Genomic DNA, 15,604 nt, shown 5'->3' with positions numbered 1-15,604 from the left:
TACATACAGGTACATGTAGTATAATATTTACAATTAAAAAAAACAACCAAGATAGATCGATCCCGACGTGGTTGTAGAAGTAGTTGTTGTATAGAAAACTCGTTGATTTACGACAAACAAAACGTCTTCTTTTAACTAATACTTACCAATTAATATGAACACAGTTTGCAACATTGTTTTTATTTTGATAATTTAATCCAAAGTTTTCATGTTAGCAGGTGATTTTCTATACTGAACATGTAAACAAAGAACCAAGGACCCTAAAAATCTCGCAAATCTGTGTGAATTGACAGTTTGACGTAATCAAAGAAAAGCCGCTTCCTGTCTTAAGGCATAACTTACTCAAGTAAACACGTTCAAAAAATGCATAAGGAATGGTTTTAATTGTCGGAACAAAGTCAATTCTCTGCTCGCTAATGCATTTATTTTCTCTTAGAAGTTAGGTTATTCCATTGATTGCTAAAAGAAGGTGGTAACTATTGAGTTGATAGTTGCATTTAATATTCACAGTTGTATTCTTGTTGCGTCGACATTCAAAACAATGTTTTCCAGTAATTATGGACCAAATCGGCAGAGTGACATTCACACATGTTAATCCCTTTTGTCAAAACACTGCAGACAGCAGACTACACAATAGGTCAGTAGACAAGCTTTGCGTGTTTTCATAACGTCAAACATTTAAAATCCAGTTCCGCCCAGATGTCTTCTTTAATCAGTTTACAGTACAATTACTGTTAAAATAATTACTCTACTAAAATACCGTAACAATAAAGATTCGGCGTGTTCGATTTGAAATTATTTTGGAGGAAATATCAACTTATTTGCGATATAATTTTGTTAAAAAATACCAAAGAAACTTTTAACCAAAATCAACAAAATTCAATGTTCTCTGCGCTACAAAGTTTGTATAAAAAAAATCAATACACGCAGCAGGAGTATACCTTGACCTTGTACATTGCAGCATAATTTTTGCGCGCTTTGGTCGGGAAATATACATGATGACTGTATATTGGAAGCATTTGTAAACGTCGTGTTAACATTAAAAATCATAGTGTGTTTTGGATTACTTATTATTATTCTCATTTGGAAATTTTACGGAACATTTATTATTGTCTTATATGTGTTATGATTTAAATATTAATTTGTCAAATGTCTTATATTCATTCAAATTGTAGACGTACCTGTGAATTAAAAAACATAATTTTTATACGTATTAATTTTATCTTTTTTATACATGTACACAGGGATGTATAATAGATTATACATCCCTGATGTACATGTACTACAGTTTTTAAGCAATTTATTATAACAATGTTTTTATTTTTTTGGCATGCCCAGTAGCACACTGCTAACGCGGCGTTGCGCGGCGGTCACTGATAAGAACGGGAATTGTCTGCATTTACCGACTAGGCTAAAGTAATACACGCCGTTGGAATTAGCGAACGCGGCGTAACGCCGAGCGTTTTATCAAGTTCACCTCGCTCTCTCAACTCGCTAGCAGAAATAACCCTGCGGAGGGAGTGCGTTTTTTGGGGAAAACGCGTGGAGTGTACTGTACACAATTAACGTATTTAACGATCGAGTACCGGCAAATGTAAACTAAGCTATTACGTGTTAAGATTGTACGTTACTGTAGTGTACGAAACGACATCATGAAAACAAGCAAACAACAAAAGGGTAAAGAATACTTGCGTTATTTATCATAAAATGCTAGATTGTTATCACTCTTTATCACTAGTACAGAGAGTGCACGCAAAGACAGTTCAATTTGCATGTTCTTGTTTTTATATGTATGCTAAACTTTAATATGATATTGTCATTTGATGGAAACGAAACGATAATTCATTCAATAGTCAAATAACTACAATGTTTAACAAGGGCTGTTTGTAAAACATGCATGCCCCCCATATGGGCTGTCAGTTGTAGTGGCAGCAATTGTGTGAATACGTTTTTTGTCACTGTGACCTTGACATTTGACCTAGTGATCTGAAAATCAATATGGGTCATCTACCAGTCATGATCAATGTTCCTATGAAGTTTCATGATCCTAGACGTAAGCTTTCTTGAGTTATCATCCGGAAACCATTTTACTGTGTTGAGTTGTCGTGACCTTGACCTTTGACCTAGTGACCTGAAAATCAATAGGGTCATCTGCGGGTCATGATCAATGTACCTATGAAGTTTCATGATCCTAGGCATAAGCTTTCTTGAGTTATCATCGGGAAACCATTTTACTGTGTCAAGTCACCGTGACCTTGACCTTTGACCTAGTGACCTGAAAATCAATATGGGTCATCTGCGAGCCATGATCAATGTACCTATGAAGTTTCATAATCCTAGGCGTAAGTGTTCTTGAGTTATCATCCGGAAACCATTTAACTGGTTCGAGTCACAGTGACCTTGACCTAGTGACCTGAAAATCAATAGGGGTCATCTGCGAGTCATGATCAATGTACCTATGAAGTTTCACAGTTTTATTTTTTATGAAATATTCGGCGTTATTGGGCCCCATTCCCCCATCTCTAGAGTATATATTTTTCCCCCAAATATTTTTAAAATTCCCCTCTCGGAAGTGTAATTCAATTTTAATCAACGCCACATTTAAATACGTCTTTCGTTACAAATTTATTTACTATAATTTTCCTTAACTGCCGCATCCGCTTATTTACTTTCTTTTAGCCTTTACTCTTTTACCGCAAACCGTACGTAGTTCACTATCACGACTTTCGTTTTACAACATCTACCGCAAACCGTACGTATTCCACCATGTCGCACAATAGCAAAAGCTATCGGAAAAAATTGACCAAAAATCATAAATAAAAAAATTGTAGGATTTGATGGATGCAATGTTTTATGTCTGGTGAAAACAAAGGTAAGTCTGTTAATATTATATGATGAAGTTGACACCATGTAACTTTTCAAGAAGCAGATTGGATAGGATTTCAACGTGTTTACTTACCAAATATATAATTAACAATTTGTATGGTTTGTAGAGACTTGGTGAAGAGGAGGTCACCAGAATAATTGACAAATTTGCAGAAAAGCCAAAAAATGTTGATCTTTGAACATGAACATAACATGTTGATGAAAAAAAGAGTTGGAATAATGTTTTTCTCTCTATGTATGGTGAATTATAGTGTTAAAACTTGATTTTGTACTGTTACTTGCTAAGCATTTAAATTCTCCTTTTACGCGCGAATTTTCCCCCCTCAAGGGACTTGACCCCTTACTCCCAAACCTGAAAAAAATCACTGTTTCATGATCCTATGCGTAAGCGTTCTTGAGTTATCATCCGGAAACCATTTTACTGGTTTGAGTCACCGTGACCTTGACCTTCGACCTAGTGACCTGAAAATCAATAGGGGTCATCTGCGAGTCATGATCAATGTACCTATGAAGTTTCATGATCCTAGGCGTAAGTGCTCTTGAGTTATCATCCGGAAACCATTTTTCTGTGTCGAGCCACCATGACCTTGACCTTTGACCTAGTGACCTGAAAATCAATAGGGGTCATCTGCAAGTCATGATCAATGTACCTATGAAGTTTCATAATCCTAGGCGTAAGCGTTCTTGAGCTATCATCCGGAAACCATTTTACTGGTTCTAGTCACTGTGACCTTGACCTTTAACCTAGTGACCTGAAAATCAATAGGGGTCATATGCGAGTCATGATCAATGTACCTATGAAGTTTCATGATCCTTGGCTAGGCGTAAGCGTTCTTGAGTTATCATCCGAAAACCATTTGGTGGATGGACGGACGGACGGACATGTGCAAAACAATATCAATCTTGGACGTAACCCACTCGACCGTGGACCGAGTTGAGTGATTTTTGCGTCGGTCGAGTGAAAATTCCAAGCCAGTAGCCCGATCGGTCGAGTGCATTTTTTCGTGTCCGAACTTAGTAACATGTCCGAAATAGATTCATATAGACGCTTATTCAAAGCTGCATTTGTTATTTCTCTTGAGCACTCATTGATTAGACACTAATCGAACAGTGTTGTAAGTCAATATCGCTAGATGCTACAACTATTATTACTACTGGGTTGAGAACATGAGGCGATAAATTTATTTTAATGTCTTTTCTGCGTTATTTTGAGCGCACAACACACAAACATCAACTGCAAAATGAGAATGAAGGTTGCAACAAAAAATATGAACAGTCAATGAAACGAAAATTGCAACCATTATGGAAGAATAATCAGCTTCGTTTTGATGTCTCCAAGTTGCCAACTTGGAGTCCAAATATTGGGGACTTAGATTTTGAGCCATCATTGCTGACTGGCTGGCTGGTTAGTGCATTTCATACGTAATGTAAGCAAACAACATGCAATTAAATATCATGCACTAACTTACAAATATTGTTTTTAACAGATAACATTAATCTGTCAATAAATGAATCCTGACATTATATGTAAATGTTTTAATTTTTAGCCGGATTTTTTTTCGAAAAAATCTCGGCTTATAGATTGATGTTGTCGGGCGGGCGGGCGGGCGGGGGTGGCGGCGTGCTCGAAAATGTTAAAGTTCTTATTTCATGGTATAACTTTGGTATGCTTGGACCTAGAGTCTTCAAACTTGACATGAAGGTTGGCCAGGATTAACAGATGACCACTGGTCATTTCAAGGTCATTCATTTGAAGGTCAAGGTCACTGTGACCTTCAATATAAAAAATGTTAAAGTTGTTATAACTTTGGTATGCTTGGACCTAGAGTCTTGAAACTTGACATGAAGGTTGGCCATAACTAGTTAGTAACCACTGGTCATTTCAAGGTCATTCATTTGAAGGTCAAGGTCACTGTGACCTTGAATGTAAAAATGTTAAAGTTCTTATTTCATGGTATAACTTTGGTATGCTTGGACCTAGAGTCTTCAAACTTGACATGAAGGTTGGCCAGGATTAACAGATGACCACTGGTCATTTCAAGGTCATTCATTTGAAGGTGAAGGTCACTGTGACCTTCAATATAAAAATGTTAAAGTTGTTATAACTTTGGTATGCTTGGACCTAGAGTCTTGAAACTTGACATGAAGGTTGGCCAGAACTAGTAAGTAACCACTGGACATTTCAAGGTCATTCATTTGAAGGTCAAGGTCACTGTGACCTTGAATGTAAAAATGTGTGTAAAAATGTTAAAGTTCTTATTTCATGGTATAACTTTGGTATGCTTGGACCTAGAGTCTTCAAACTTGACATGAAGGTTGGCCAGGATTAACAGATGACCACTGGTCATTTCAAGGTCATTCATTTGAAGGTGAAGGTCACTGTGACCTTCAATATAAAAATGTTAAAGTTGTTATAACTTTGGTATGCTTGGACCTAGAGTCTTGAAACTTGACATGAAGGTTGGCCAGAACTAGTAAGTAACCACTGGACATTTCAAGGTCATTCATTTGAAGGTCAAGGTCACTGTGACCTTGAATGTAAAAATGTTAAAGTTGTTATAACTTTGGTATGCTTGGACCTAGAGTCTTGAAACTTGACATGAAGGTTGGCCAGAACTAGTAAGTAACCACTGGACATTTCAAGGTCATTCATTTGAAGGTCAAGGTCACTGTGACCTTGAATGTAAAAATGTTAAAGTTCTTATTTCATGTTATAACTTTGGTATGCTTGTACCTAGAGTCTTCAAACTTGAAATAAAGATTGGCCAGTACTAGAAGATGACCACTGGTCATTTCAATGTCATTCATTTGAACTTTCCTAATTGTCAATTCAAGTTCATATTTGTGACCTTAAATGTTATTGTTGTTCATGTATATGCATGCATTCAAAACATAACACAAGGTTTGCTCATGCCTTGAAAAGTACTTACATTTCATTTTGACCTTTGAACAATATTTCAGTAATTTAAGTATTGCATTGACAAAAACACGAAAGGTACTTTCCTGTCATTTAAATCAAAAATCCGGCTTCAATGCGGTCATCTCCGACCGCGGAACTCTTGTTATACATTGTAATACTGCATTTGTTCTGTCATTTGTTTTTAATTATAATATATATCATTATATGTGTATGCATATATGATTCTTTATGTTTTGTTCTTATTGCTCAAGATGAAATATGATGTATTTGTTGTAAATTGTATCTTGTTAGAAGACCTTGTTGAAAATAAGAAATGTATTATATAAATTGCATATTATGTAATTTCATCTGATGTATTTCTTAACAAGTCTATCTTCTTTAAATAAAGATTTTTTATTATTTTAGATGCTGGTACAATTGGCGACAAAGTAGATGTGGCTTAGGCAATAGAACTACTGCGAAACAAGTCGTTTTATATCAAGCCAACTCAGAAGTTAGGGAAAAAGTTACCTTCTTGTTCTACTTATTATGCACAGGTATAATTGCTAGTTTGACATTGCATTTACAGGGAGGTTACTTTTTCAGATATTTGAGTGGAAAATTCATGTGTTATAACATTTATTTTTGTTTTCAGGCGCTTTAAGAGCATACCTGACATATAAGGTGAACTTCAGAACAGAAATCACTACCTTCCTATGAAAGAACAGTGCCATTTTGACTGGAATAGAAAAGTGTGCCTATAACAAACAGAATCATTGAATATATAGTTTGACAATGACTATCTTACTATGCATCATTACCGTAATTCGAAATTCAAGTTCATATGTTAAAGGAAGAAAAGCAGGATGTAAATTCAGTTGTATCAATTATTCTGTTCTTAATGACTATCAATTCTAACTAAGTAGCTGTTAATATCTGTATTGCCTCATTAATAATGTACTTTATCTATAATTTCTGTATATATAAATAATAATATAGTTAATATGATCTTAAATAATAAAGTTTAATGTATAATATTTTTATTTTTTGGGGCTACTTACTTACTGATTTACTTACATTAATAAAAGCATTTTAGAAATGTTATGTAAAATTGTCAGTCTACAAAACACAGAGCCAATTTCCCATACTTGTTACTAAAATATTGTTTCCATGTTATTAACTACAATTATCAAAACCTCAGAAAAATATAGCTTGAATATTTGGAAGACATGGAAAATGCACATGCCTAGTGCAACAAAAATATGGTGCAAGCTTTTCATGATCATGTTTATTTTCCTTATTTACATCATGGTCGGATAGAACAAGGATGTAAACAAATGAACACAGTGATTTTTTTTGCTTTAATTTGTTACAGCCTGTGCCATTTCGATTGGGAAAATTATCGCGATAAACCGTGAAATATAGCGCGATAAACCATGAAATTGGGAAAAATTAAGCATTATAAATAGGATTATAAGTAACAGAAGTGATATTGTTTTTAAGTGCATGTTCAGGGAGTTTTCTAGAAAAGGAGTCTGGTCAAATTGTTTTTTTTTTAATCAATAAAAGTGGCAAGTTTGGGAATGATTTATGGACAAAAATGACTAAATTCAAGTTATATATTTTGTAAGATGTTTTAAAAATAAAGTTGAGACCTAGATTTAAGAAATCATAATTAAGTTATATGAGACTTCTTTCTAAAAAAAAAAAAAAAAAAAAATTTGTTTTTTCTATTTTTTTTTGGAAGTTGGGCTTTTTTTGGGGAAATTTTGGTCAGATTTTTGGGAAAAAACTTGTATTTTTGCGATTGGGAAGCAGCCGAAATTCGGCTGTATTTTTGCGATTGGGAAGCAGCCGAAATTCGGCTGTAAATATGAGCAAAAAAAATCACTGGAACATATTATTATGCTTCTACAAAAATTCAATGATGAATGAAATCTAAATTGTGATATTAATCAATAAAACACATCCCACTTATGCTGTTTAAAGAATTTTCTGTTCAAAGAATTAATGTGTCAAACAATAAACCAAGTCAAGGAATACAAACCAATTCATAGCAGGGTTTTTTTTAGCCCGATTTTATAGCCGAAATTCGGCTATGTTCCCAATCCCAAAAAGTATACATTTTTCCCAAAATGTGGCAAAAAATTCCCAATTGCCAAAAAAAAAAAAAGTCTTATGTGTATTTTATCTCAATTTTAATTCAATTACATCTAACAAAGTATCATATGATTTTTTTCTTTTAATTTGAATGATGATTATAAAGAGTTAAATCAACTTTAGTATTTCCCTAATCAGTGGACTTGTCGTGTGGAAAAAAAGGCTAATGAATTTATTTTCCCAATTTCATGAAAATGCCGATAAAATTCCCAATTCCAAAGCCATGGGCTATCTTCCCAAAAAGTGGAAAAAAAACCTGCATAGAAATACATTTTAACTCTTCTAGCCCTAGGTCTAAAACAGCTAAAACAAGAGTTCCGCGGTCGGAGATGACCGCATTGAAGCCGGATTTTTGATTTAAATGACAGGAAAGTACCTTTCGTGTTTTTGTCAATGCAATACTTAAATTACTGAAATATTGTTCAAAGGTCAAAAGGTTTGAAGACTCTAGGTACAAGCATACCAAAGTTATAACATGGAATAAGAACTTTAACATTTTTACCTACCAAAGTTATAAGAACTTTAACATTTTTACATTCAAGGTCACAGTGACCTTGACCTTAGAATGAATGACCTTGAAATGACCAGTGGTCATCTAAGTGTGCTTGCAAACCTTCATGTCAAGTTTGAAGACTCTATGTCCAAGCATACCAAAGTTATAACAATTTTAACATTTTAACATTTAAGGTCACAGTGACCTTGACCTTCAAATGAATGACATTGAAATGACCAGTGGTCATCTTCTAGTACTGGCCAATCTTTATTTCAAGTTTGAAGACTCTAGGTACAAGCATACCAAAGTTATAACATGAAATAAGAACTTTAACATTTTTACATTCAAGGTCACAGTGACCTTGACCTTCAAATGAATGACCTTGAAATGTCCAGTGGTTACTTACTAGTTCTGGCCAACCTTCATGTCAAGTTTCAAGACTCTAGGTCCAAGCATACCAAAGTTATAACAACTTTAACATTTTTACATTCAAGGTCACAGTGACCTTGACCTTCAAATGAATGACCTTGAAATGTCCAGTGGTTACTTACTAGTTCTGGCCAACCTTCATGTCAAGTTTCAAGACTCTAGGTCCAAGCATACCAAAGTTATAACAACTTTAACATTTTTATATTGAAGGTCACAGTGACCTTCACCTTCAAATGAATGACCTTGAAATGACCAGTGGTCATCTGTTAATCCTGGCCAACCTTCATGTCAAGTTTGAAGACTCTAGGTCCAAGCATACCAAAGTTATACCATGAAATAAGAACTTTAACATTTTTACATTCAAGGTCACAGTGACCTTGACCTTCAAATGAATGACCTTGAAATGACCAGTGGTTACTAACTAGTTATGGCCAACCTTCATGTCAAGTTTCAAGACTCTAGGTCCAAGCATACCAAAGTTATAACAACTTTAACATTTTTTATATTGAAGGTCACAGTGACCTTGACCTTCAAATGAATGACCTTGAAATGACCAGTGGTCATCTGTTAATCCTGGCCAACCTTCATGTCAAGTTTGAAGACTCTAGGTCCAAGCATACCAAAGTTATACCATGAAATAAGAACTTTAACATTTTCGAGCACGCCGCCACCCCGCCCGCCCGCCCGACAACATCAATCTATAAGCCGAGATTTTTTCGAAAAAAATCCGGCTAATAAAAATGCCAAACATTCTTGCCTTGTACCACTTACCTGGTTGGAGTCATTTGAAGGAATAGTTGAGCCATCGCTTGTTAAACCAGCCTTTTCAGGGTAATCTGCCAGGTTAACATATTCTACATCATCAGCATCCCCATCCAAACTTGTTGGACGATTAGCATTTGTTTCCGAAGATTGACCCTTGAATGAACTAACTCCCACATTATTTTTGAGTGCATGGAAGGCAACATTCATATAGTCATCATCAATATCATCATCCATGTTTTGTTTTGAACTTTTAGAACCTGACTCAACCTGGCCACTTATACTGATTTCCTTGTTTAAACGTTTTTCAATAACACCAGTGTTCTTGCTTTGGTCTTCTTTGGACTGTGGCAAGTAGCCATCTCTCAAACTTGCTAATACCTCCACATAGGCAGAGGGCACATAAAACTCGCTTTCTGGTGAATATGGCCGACAAACGCAATACCATTCTTTTGAATCGGAATTCAGCAAATAAAATATTTCACCCTCTTCCATGTAGATCTGTTCATCCTCATATTGGTAGGAATACAGTGCCTTTACTCTTGGAAACTTGTCATGGGTAAAATTATATGCAGGCCCTGCCATGTTAACAATTACAAAAATAATGTGTAATTCCTTGCTATTCAGTGGTGTCAATTACATTTGTATCTCATATTTGAGAGTATCGCTCATTTCAGGTCATATGAATAAGTTATTAGGTTCGTTTGATTCTTGAAAATAACTTTCTAGCGTAATATCTAACACAGAAGAAGTGGGATTTTGAGTCGTCGAAATGTCGGTGTCCAGTCATTACACCCCCTGGACGTTACACCCCTGGTCTTTACACCCTCTAAGCCTGGACATTACACCCACCAAGATATTGATTAGATTAGAAAGGTGTAATCAACTTATGAACCACTAATTGGATTTGTCATGTAAGATGACACTGATGAGATTAATGGTTGCTCAAATTATTTAATTGAGCAGCCATCATTTAAAACATTAATTTTTATTTCACCAGAATGACTGTAACAATATGCATCTAAATCAAAAATACTTTTTTTTCAAGAATATACAGACAGAAAAAACTTGAGAAATAAAAATAAAGATAAATAAAATAAATATTTAGAATAAACAAAACACAATCTTAATTCATATACATTTATTTTTATTTCACCATAATGTAATAATAAGCATCTAAATCATAAATAATTTTTTCAAGAATATACAGACAAAAAAAAACTTTGAAAATAAAATAAAAATAATGATAAATAAAAAAATATATTTAGAATAAACAAAACACAATCTTAAATCTAAACATTTCTTTTTATTTCACCAAAATGTGATAATATGCATCTAAATCATTAATACTTTTTTCAGGAATATACAGACAGAAATAACTTTGAAAATAAAATAAAAATAATGATGAATAAAAAAAATATTTAGAATATACAAAACACAATCTTAAATTTATACATTTCTTTTTATTTTAAAGCTATAAGAAATAATTCATTATTATTTATGGAAACGGCCTCAAATACATAAGGACTAAGGCAATATCTTTATCTCAGTGTATCACATCTGTTACTTAAGTTTTATTACTATTGTAGTAACCATAGTATTTCACTTATCTATTTATATATCTATTTGATTAGCAGTGCATAAAATGCATGCAGTGTTATGTCTCTGATATTAACAATGAAGCAAATCTGCCCTTAGGCTATTTCATATCACTCAAACAAAAGGAGGTAACTTGCTATTAATTTAAAGCAAGTATTAATAAAGTAAAAATATCCTATATCTTTTGGTTTCAGTGAGTTTGTTAGATATTGAAATAGAAGTAACATATTATCACTGTATGGTATATAACATTTTACTGCAGACTTCAAAGTGACAGTTGTTTTATTAATTACAATATCATTAAACTTTAAAGTCAGAATTGATAATGAGGGATCATTGAAGAAATACTTTTTTATATTGAAACACAATTAACAGGAATCTGTCACTTACTGTAGCAATCAAAGCATGTTTTCACAGTTTATGGGAGGGCCCTAATTGGCACTAGTCTGTGTATCTTTTATGGCCCCTAATAAACAGTTAGAGGGTCTTTGTCTGGCCCTAATGTGGCCCAAATAGGTCCAATGTTTATCTTAGTGGCCCAGTGTTACTGTTAGTTTTACATTATGTTAGTTTCATAAATGATGACACAAAACTGTGTCAATGATTTAAAACACTAAATTGGGGCATGAGTCTTAATCAGGGTTTTTTTTGGCCCGATTTTATAGCCGAAATTCGGCTATGTTCACAATCCCAAAAAGTATACTTTTTTCCCAAAATGTGGCAAAAAATTCCCAATTTCCAAAAAAAAACAATTGTTTTTTTTTTAAAGAAGTCTTATGTGTATTTTATCTCAATTTTAATTCAATTACATCTAACAAAGTATTATATGATTTTTTTCTTTTAATTTGAATGATTATAAAGAGTTAAATCAAATTTAGTATTTCCCTAATCAGTGGACTTTTCGTGTGGAAAAAAAGGCTAATAAATTCAGTCTTCGAATTAGCCTATAACCCCGAAGCCCGAGTCGATTCTTGGGCCGGTCTGTCGATCCTAAATGCTTATAAAATAGCCTGATCGGTTGATTAAATATTTGAGCGTCATATCAATAACCTGATTTATACGCGTTTTTAAGAGGCACGATTAAATTCACTATTTAAATGCCTAAAATGACGTAATATGTTTTAAAGCATGCGGCCGCCATTTTTCTAAACTGTCGTGTAAACATCCGGGTATGTTGCTATTTAAAGTAATGATGCAATTGACGCCCAATCAAGATGCACTGAACATGCGTAGATCACGTTCCGGGATGTTTGCACATCGGGCACTTCATAATGTTTTAAAATAATGTCCAATCTAGAAGCGTATTTCATTTTAGAAGCGTTTTACGAAAATGTATTTATATTTCAAGAACAATGGACGAAGTAATTTTTCAATAAAAATAAAAGAGTCTGTAAGGGATAGTGTACGCATTGGGTTAAAACAAAATGATCCTTTTTACAGTTAGATTTCCATGTGTTTTAATCAATTATTCTTGCGTGTTAGAAGACGTTTTTTTCAATTTATTATTAATAATTGTAGTACTTTCATTTATTCTGTAATCTCGTTCTGCTATGTGACCTACTTCGCTACTTATAATCTGTTTACGAATATGCAATACTTTTCACGGTTGACACATGCTTATCAAAACATCGGGAGTAAATTGAAGAAGCAGACATTGTCACTTGGTAGATTGGGCAATTAATACACCCAGTGGCCTTTTGTTCTGAAGCCACATGCCGACAATTCAGTAATTCACCGGCGATTGTCCTAGTAATAATACGATAATAATCTGTTATTTTGATAGGCTGATGTATTTTTTAAACATGATAATAATTTAATTTGCTTTAAAATAAAACCAAACACCGGTCAAACTGATTAATGGAATCATTGAATGAGAACATGTGTAATTATAAAGTTACAATAAACAGCATAATTATCTGGTGCATTTTGTATAAAATGCATTTCAAAAGGAAACATAATATCCTTTACTACTGTAATCACATGCATCTGTTTTTACTAATGGAAGTAGATTTTCTGATTGTTAATAACTATTTTGGTGTTCCTGGCCAAAAAAGTTATAAAATTTAAATTGACCTCTTTGGGCTATTGAACATGTCTTCGGGCTATTCAAAATTCCATCTTATTTGCCTGAAGGGCTATTTGGCTAAAATATTTAGCGTGAAGACTGAATGAATTTATTTTCCCAATTTCATGAAAATGCCGATAATATTCCCAATTCCAAAGCCATGGGCTATCTTCCCAAAAAATGGAAAAAAACCCCTGTTAATGCAACATAAGATCAACTTAATTATTTGAATGATAACAAAAATATATATTACATGTATAATCCCTCATGTCTCTACCCATTTCCCTTTTCCTGCATAAATACCATTCTGTTACATATCATATCATATTTTTAGAAAAATAATATTTTTGTTAATAAAATGTAAATCAGATAAAACACAGATACCAAGTTATACCCAGTATTGTCCATAAAACCATTAAATTGAATTTCATTTATGTAAAAATAAGAAAGTATTATTAGGATTCCAAACTTTCCACATGATGTAGTTGGTTAATATGTAACAAATAGTTTCTGATTATTAATAATTAATGGATATGTTTTTATAGAGACTAATAATTATATAAGTTATATAATTGTGTAGGTTAAAGTTTATAAATGAGTATTTACAAAAATAAATTAGTCAAGAATGGTGCAGCTAATAAGCTTAAACCAAGTTGGTGTTTTAAATTATTTATCAGTTACAAGACCATTTGATAACAACGGAAAATACCCTAAGGTCCAAAATCGCATGATGTCATGGAGCTCAAATTATATAGATCAACAATGTTTATAATAGAAAGAAGAAAATGACTTACCGGTATCACCACATCTAATATGCTGCCATAGTCCACAATTATCACATGGAACAGCAAAATCAGAACTATTAACACGCTTTTTTTACAATTTGAATCAATACACCAAAATATTTGTTTTGGGGGCATTTTGACAGAGTAACAGTGTATACCTATAGTATGATATTCTCTAAAATTGTTCTGGTATATATGGGGACAATGAGTAAAAACAATTTGCATTGAGTATTTGTCTTATTAACTTTGTTACCTTTGATGTTTTGATATTCTTTTGCCAGGACATAAAGATGCAATATTCTTTAGAATTCATAAAATCAAACAACATCTTCAAATGAATTTTAATAACAATGGTGCGAACAAACTCCTTTAATTTTAGGTGTTATTATTACACTTTGATAATTACAAATTATTTGAAAATATCACAGAACAATGTTTTTCACTCCAAAAAATTGTTACTTCCTAATTAACACTGCACATCAATAAGACAGACATACAGACAAACAGACAATAAAAAACACTTGGACAGACCCCCATTGGACACACATTAAAGCGGGAACATCATTAATCAAGTGAAGTGTGCCCCATGGTAGGTGTGATCACACCTTAGTAACCTAATCAATTATGTTAACATCTTGGTGGGTGTAATGTCCAGGCTTAGTGGGTGTAAAGACTAGAGGTGTAACGTCCAGGGGGTGTAACGACTGGAAATCGAAATGTCAACATGATGAGTCACATTACGTTTGCATTTCTACTACGGAGCAAATCTCGTGTGCAAAAGAAACTCTCACTGTTGCAGATCATGATTAATTCTTTGCTGGTCAGCCTCTTTTTTAATTGATTATGGAGTGAGTTTTGTCACATTTTACAAGATTTCCGATAAGTACGGAAGTGGACACTTAATTTCTTGTGACTATGAAAATATGTATGTTGTGAGAATAGATAGTTTTGAACAAACCGGTTGGTCAAAACGGTCATTATAGGTAAAAAATAAATAAATAAGATCTCGCAGTCAATTTAACTGCTTTTATAGTATAAATTCATACTTATAATCAATTCTGGACACGCGAAAGTGATTCTGCAACTACCAGGAGTGACGGAGGAGAAAAAAGAACTGTGTTATTCTGAAGGACTGGTATTTTTTGTTGCACGCCTCGCGTCCGCCATCTTGTTTTATGATATTTTAATTCGACATTCTAGCGCTTAAGCCTTCGGGCTGCCCACAAGGGCCATCCCGGACTTCGCAAATAACAGTTTATTTCATTCCCATGAACTGCGCTACCTAGATAGTGTTGAGATTCAAAAAAGAGCTGGCTTTCCTCTGTGCTTCTCCCGCGCGTCCGCCATATGCCCTAATTTCACGTATTTTTTTACAATTGTAAAATTTTATCTTTTTATCATATGTGTAACTCGCATGAACTGAGCAAGCCTACGAACCTTTTAGAAGAAAAGCGAGATATATGACATTTCTTTAACCATTTGCTTTTACTTGCGTATTATGAACGTTTGTGTGGTCTCTTTTATGA

The 15,604-nt window shown here is 33.7% G+C and overlaps 1 protein-coding gene across 1 annotated transcript in view; it reads right to left on the bottom strand.

Moving 5' to 3' along the window:
- The window catches only part of LOC127856445 (uncharacterized), a 123,180-nt gene extending 108,188 nt beyond the window's left edge, over positions 1-14,992 (bottom strand). The window contains exons 1-2 of the mRNA XM_052392652.1: positions 14,870-14,992; positions 9,639-10,366 (exon numbers count right to left, since the gene is read on the bottom strand). Of these exons, the coding sequence (XP_052248612.1) occupies positions 9,639-10,214 (576 nt within the window). The 5' untranslated portion in view covers positions 10,215-10,366; positions 14,870-14,992. The remainder of the gene's footprint in view (positions 1-9,638; positions 10,367-14,869) is intronic.
- Positions 14,993-15,604: the final 612 nt, after the last annotated feature.

The sequence above is a fragment of the Dreissena polymorpha genome, chromosome 13 (genome assembly GCF_020536995.1).
Source record: "Dreissena polymorpha isolate Duluth1 chromosome 13, UMN_Dpol_1.0, whole genome shotgun sequence".
Lineage (NCBI taxonomy): Eukaryota > Metazoa > Mollusca > Bivalvia > Myida > Dreissenidae > Dreissena > Dreissena polymorpha.
The sequence above is the reverse complement of the archived record's forward strand: the minus strand, read 5'-3'. Positions and strand labels throughout refer to the sequence as shown.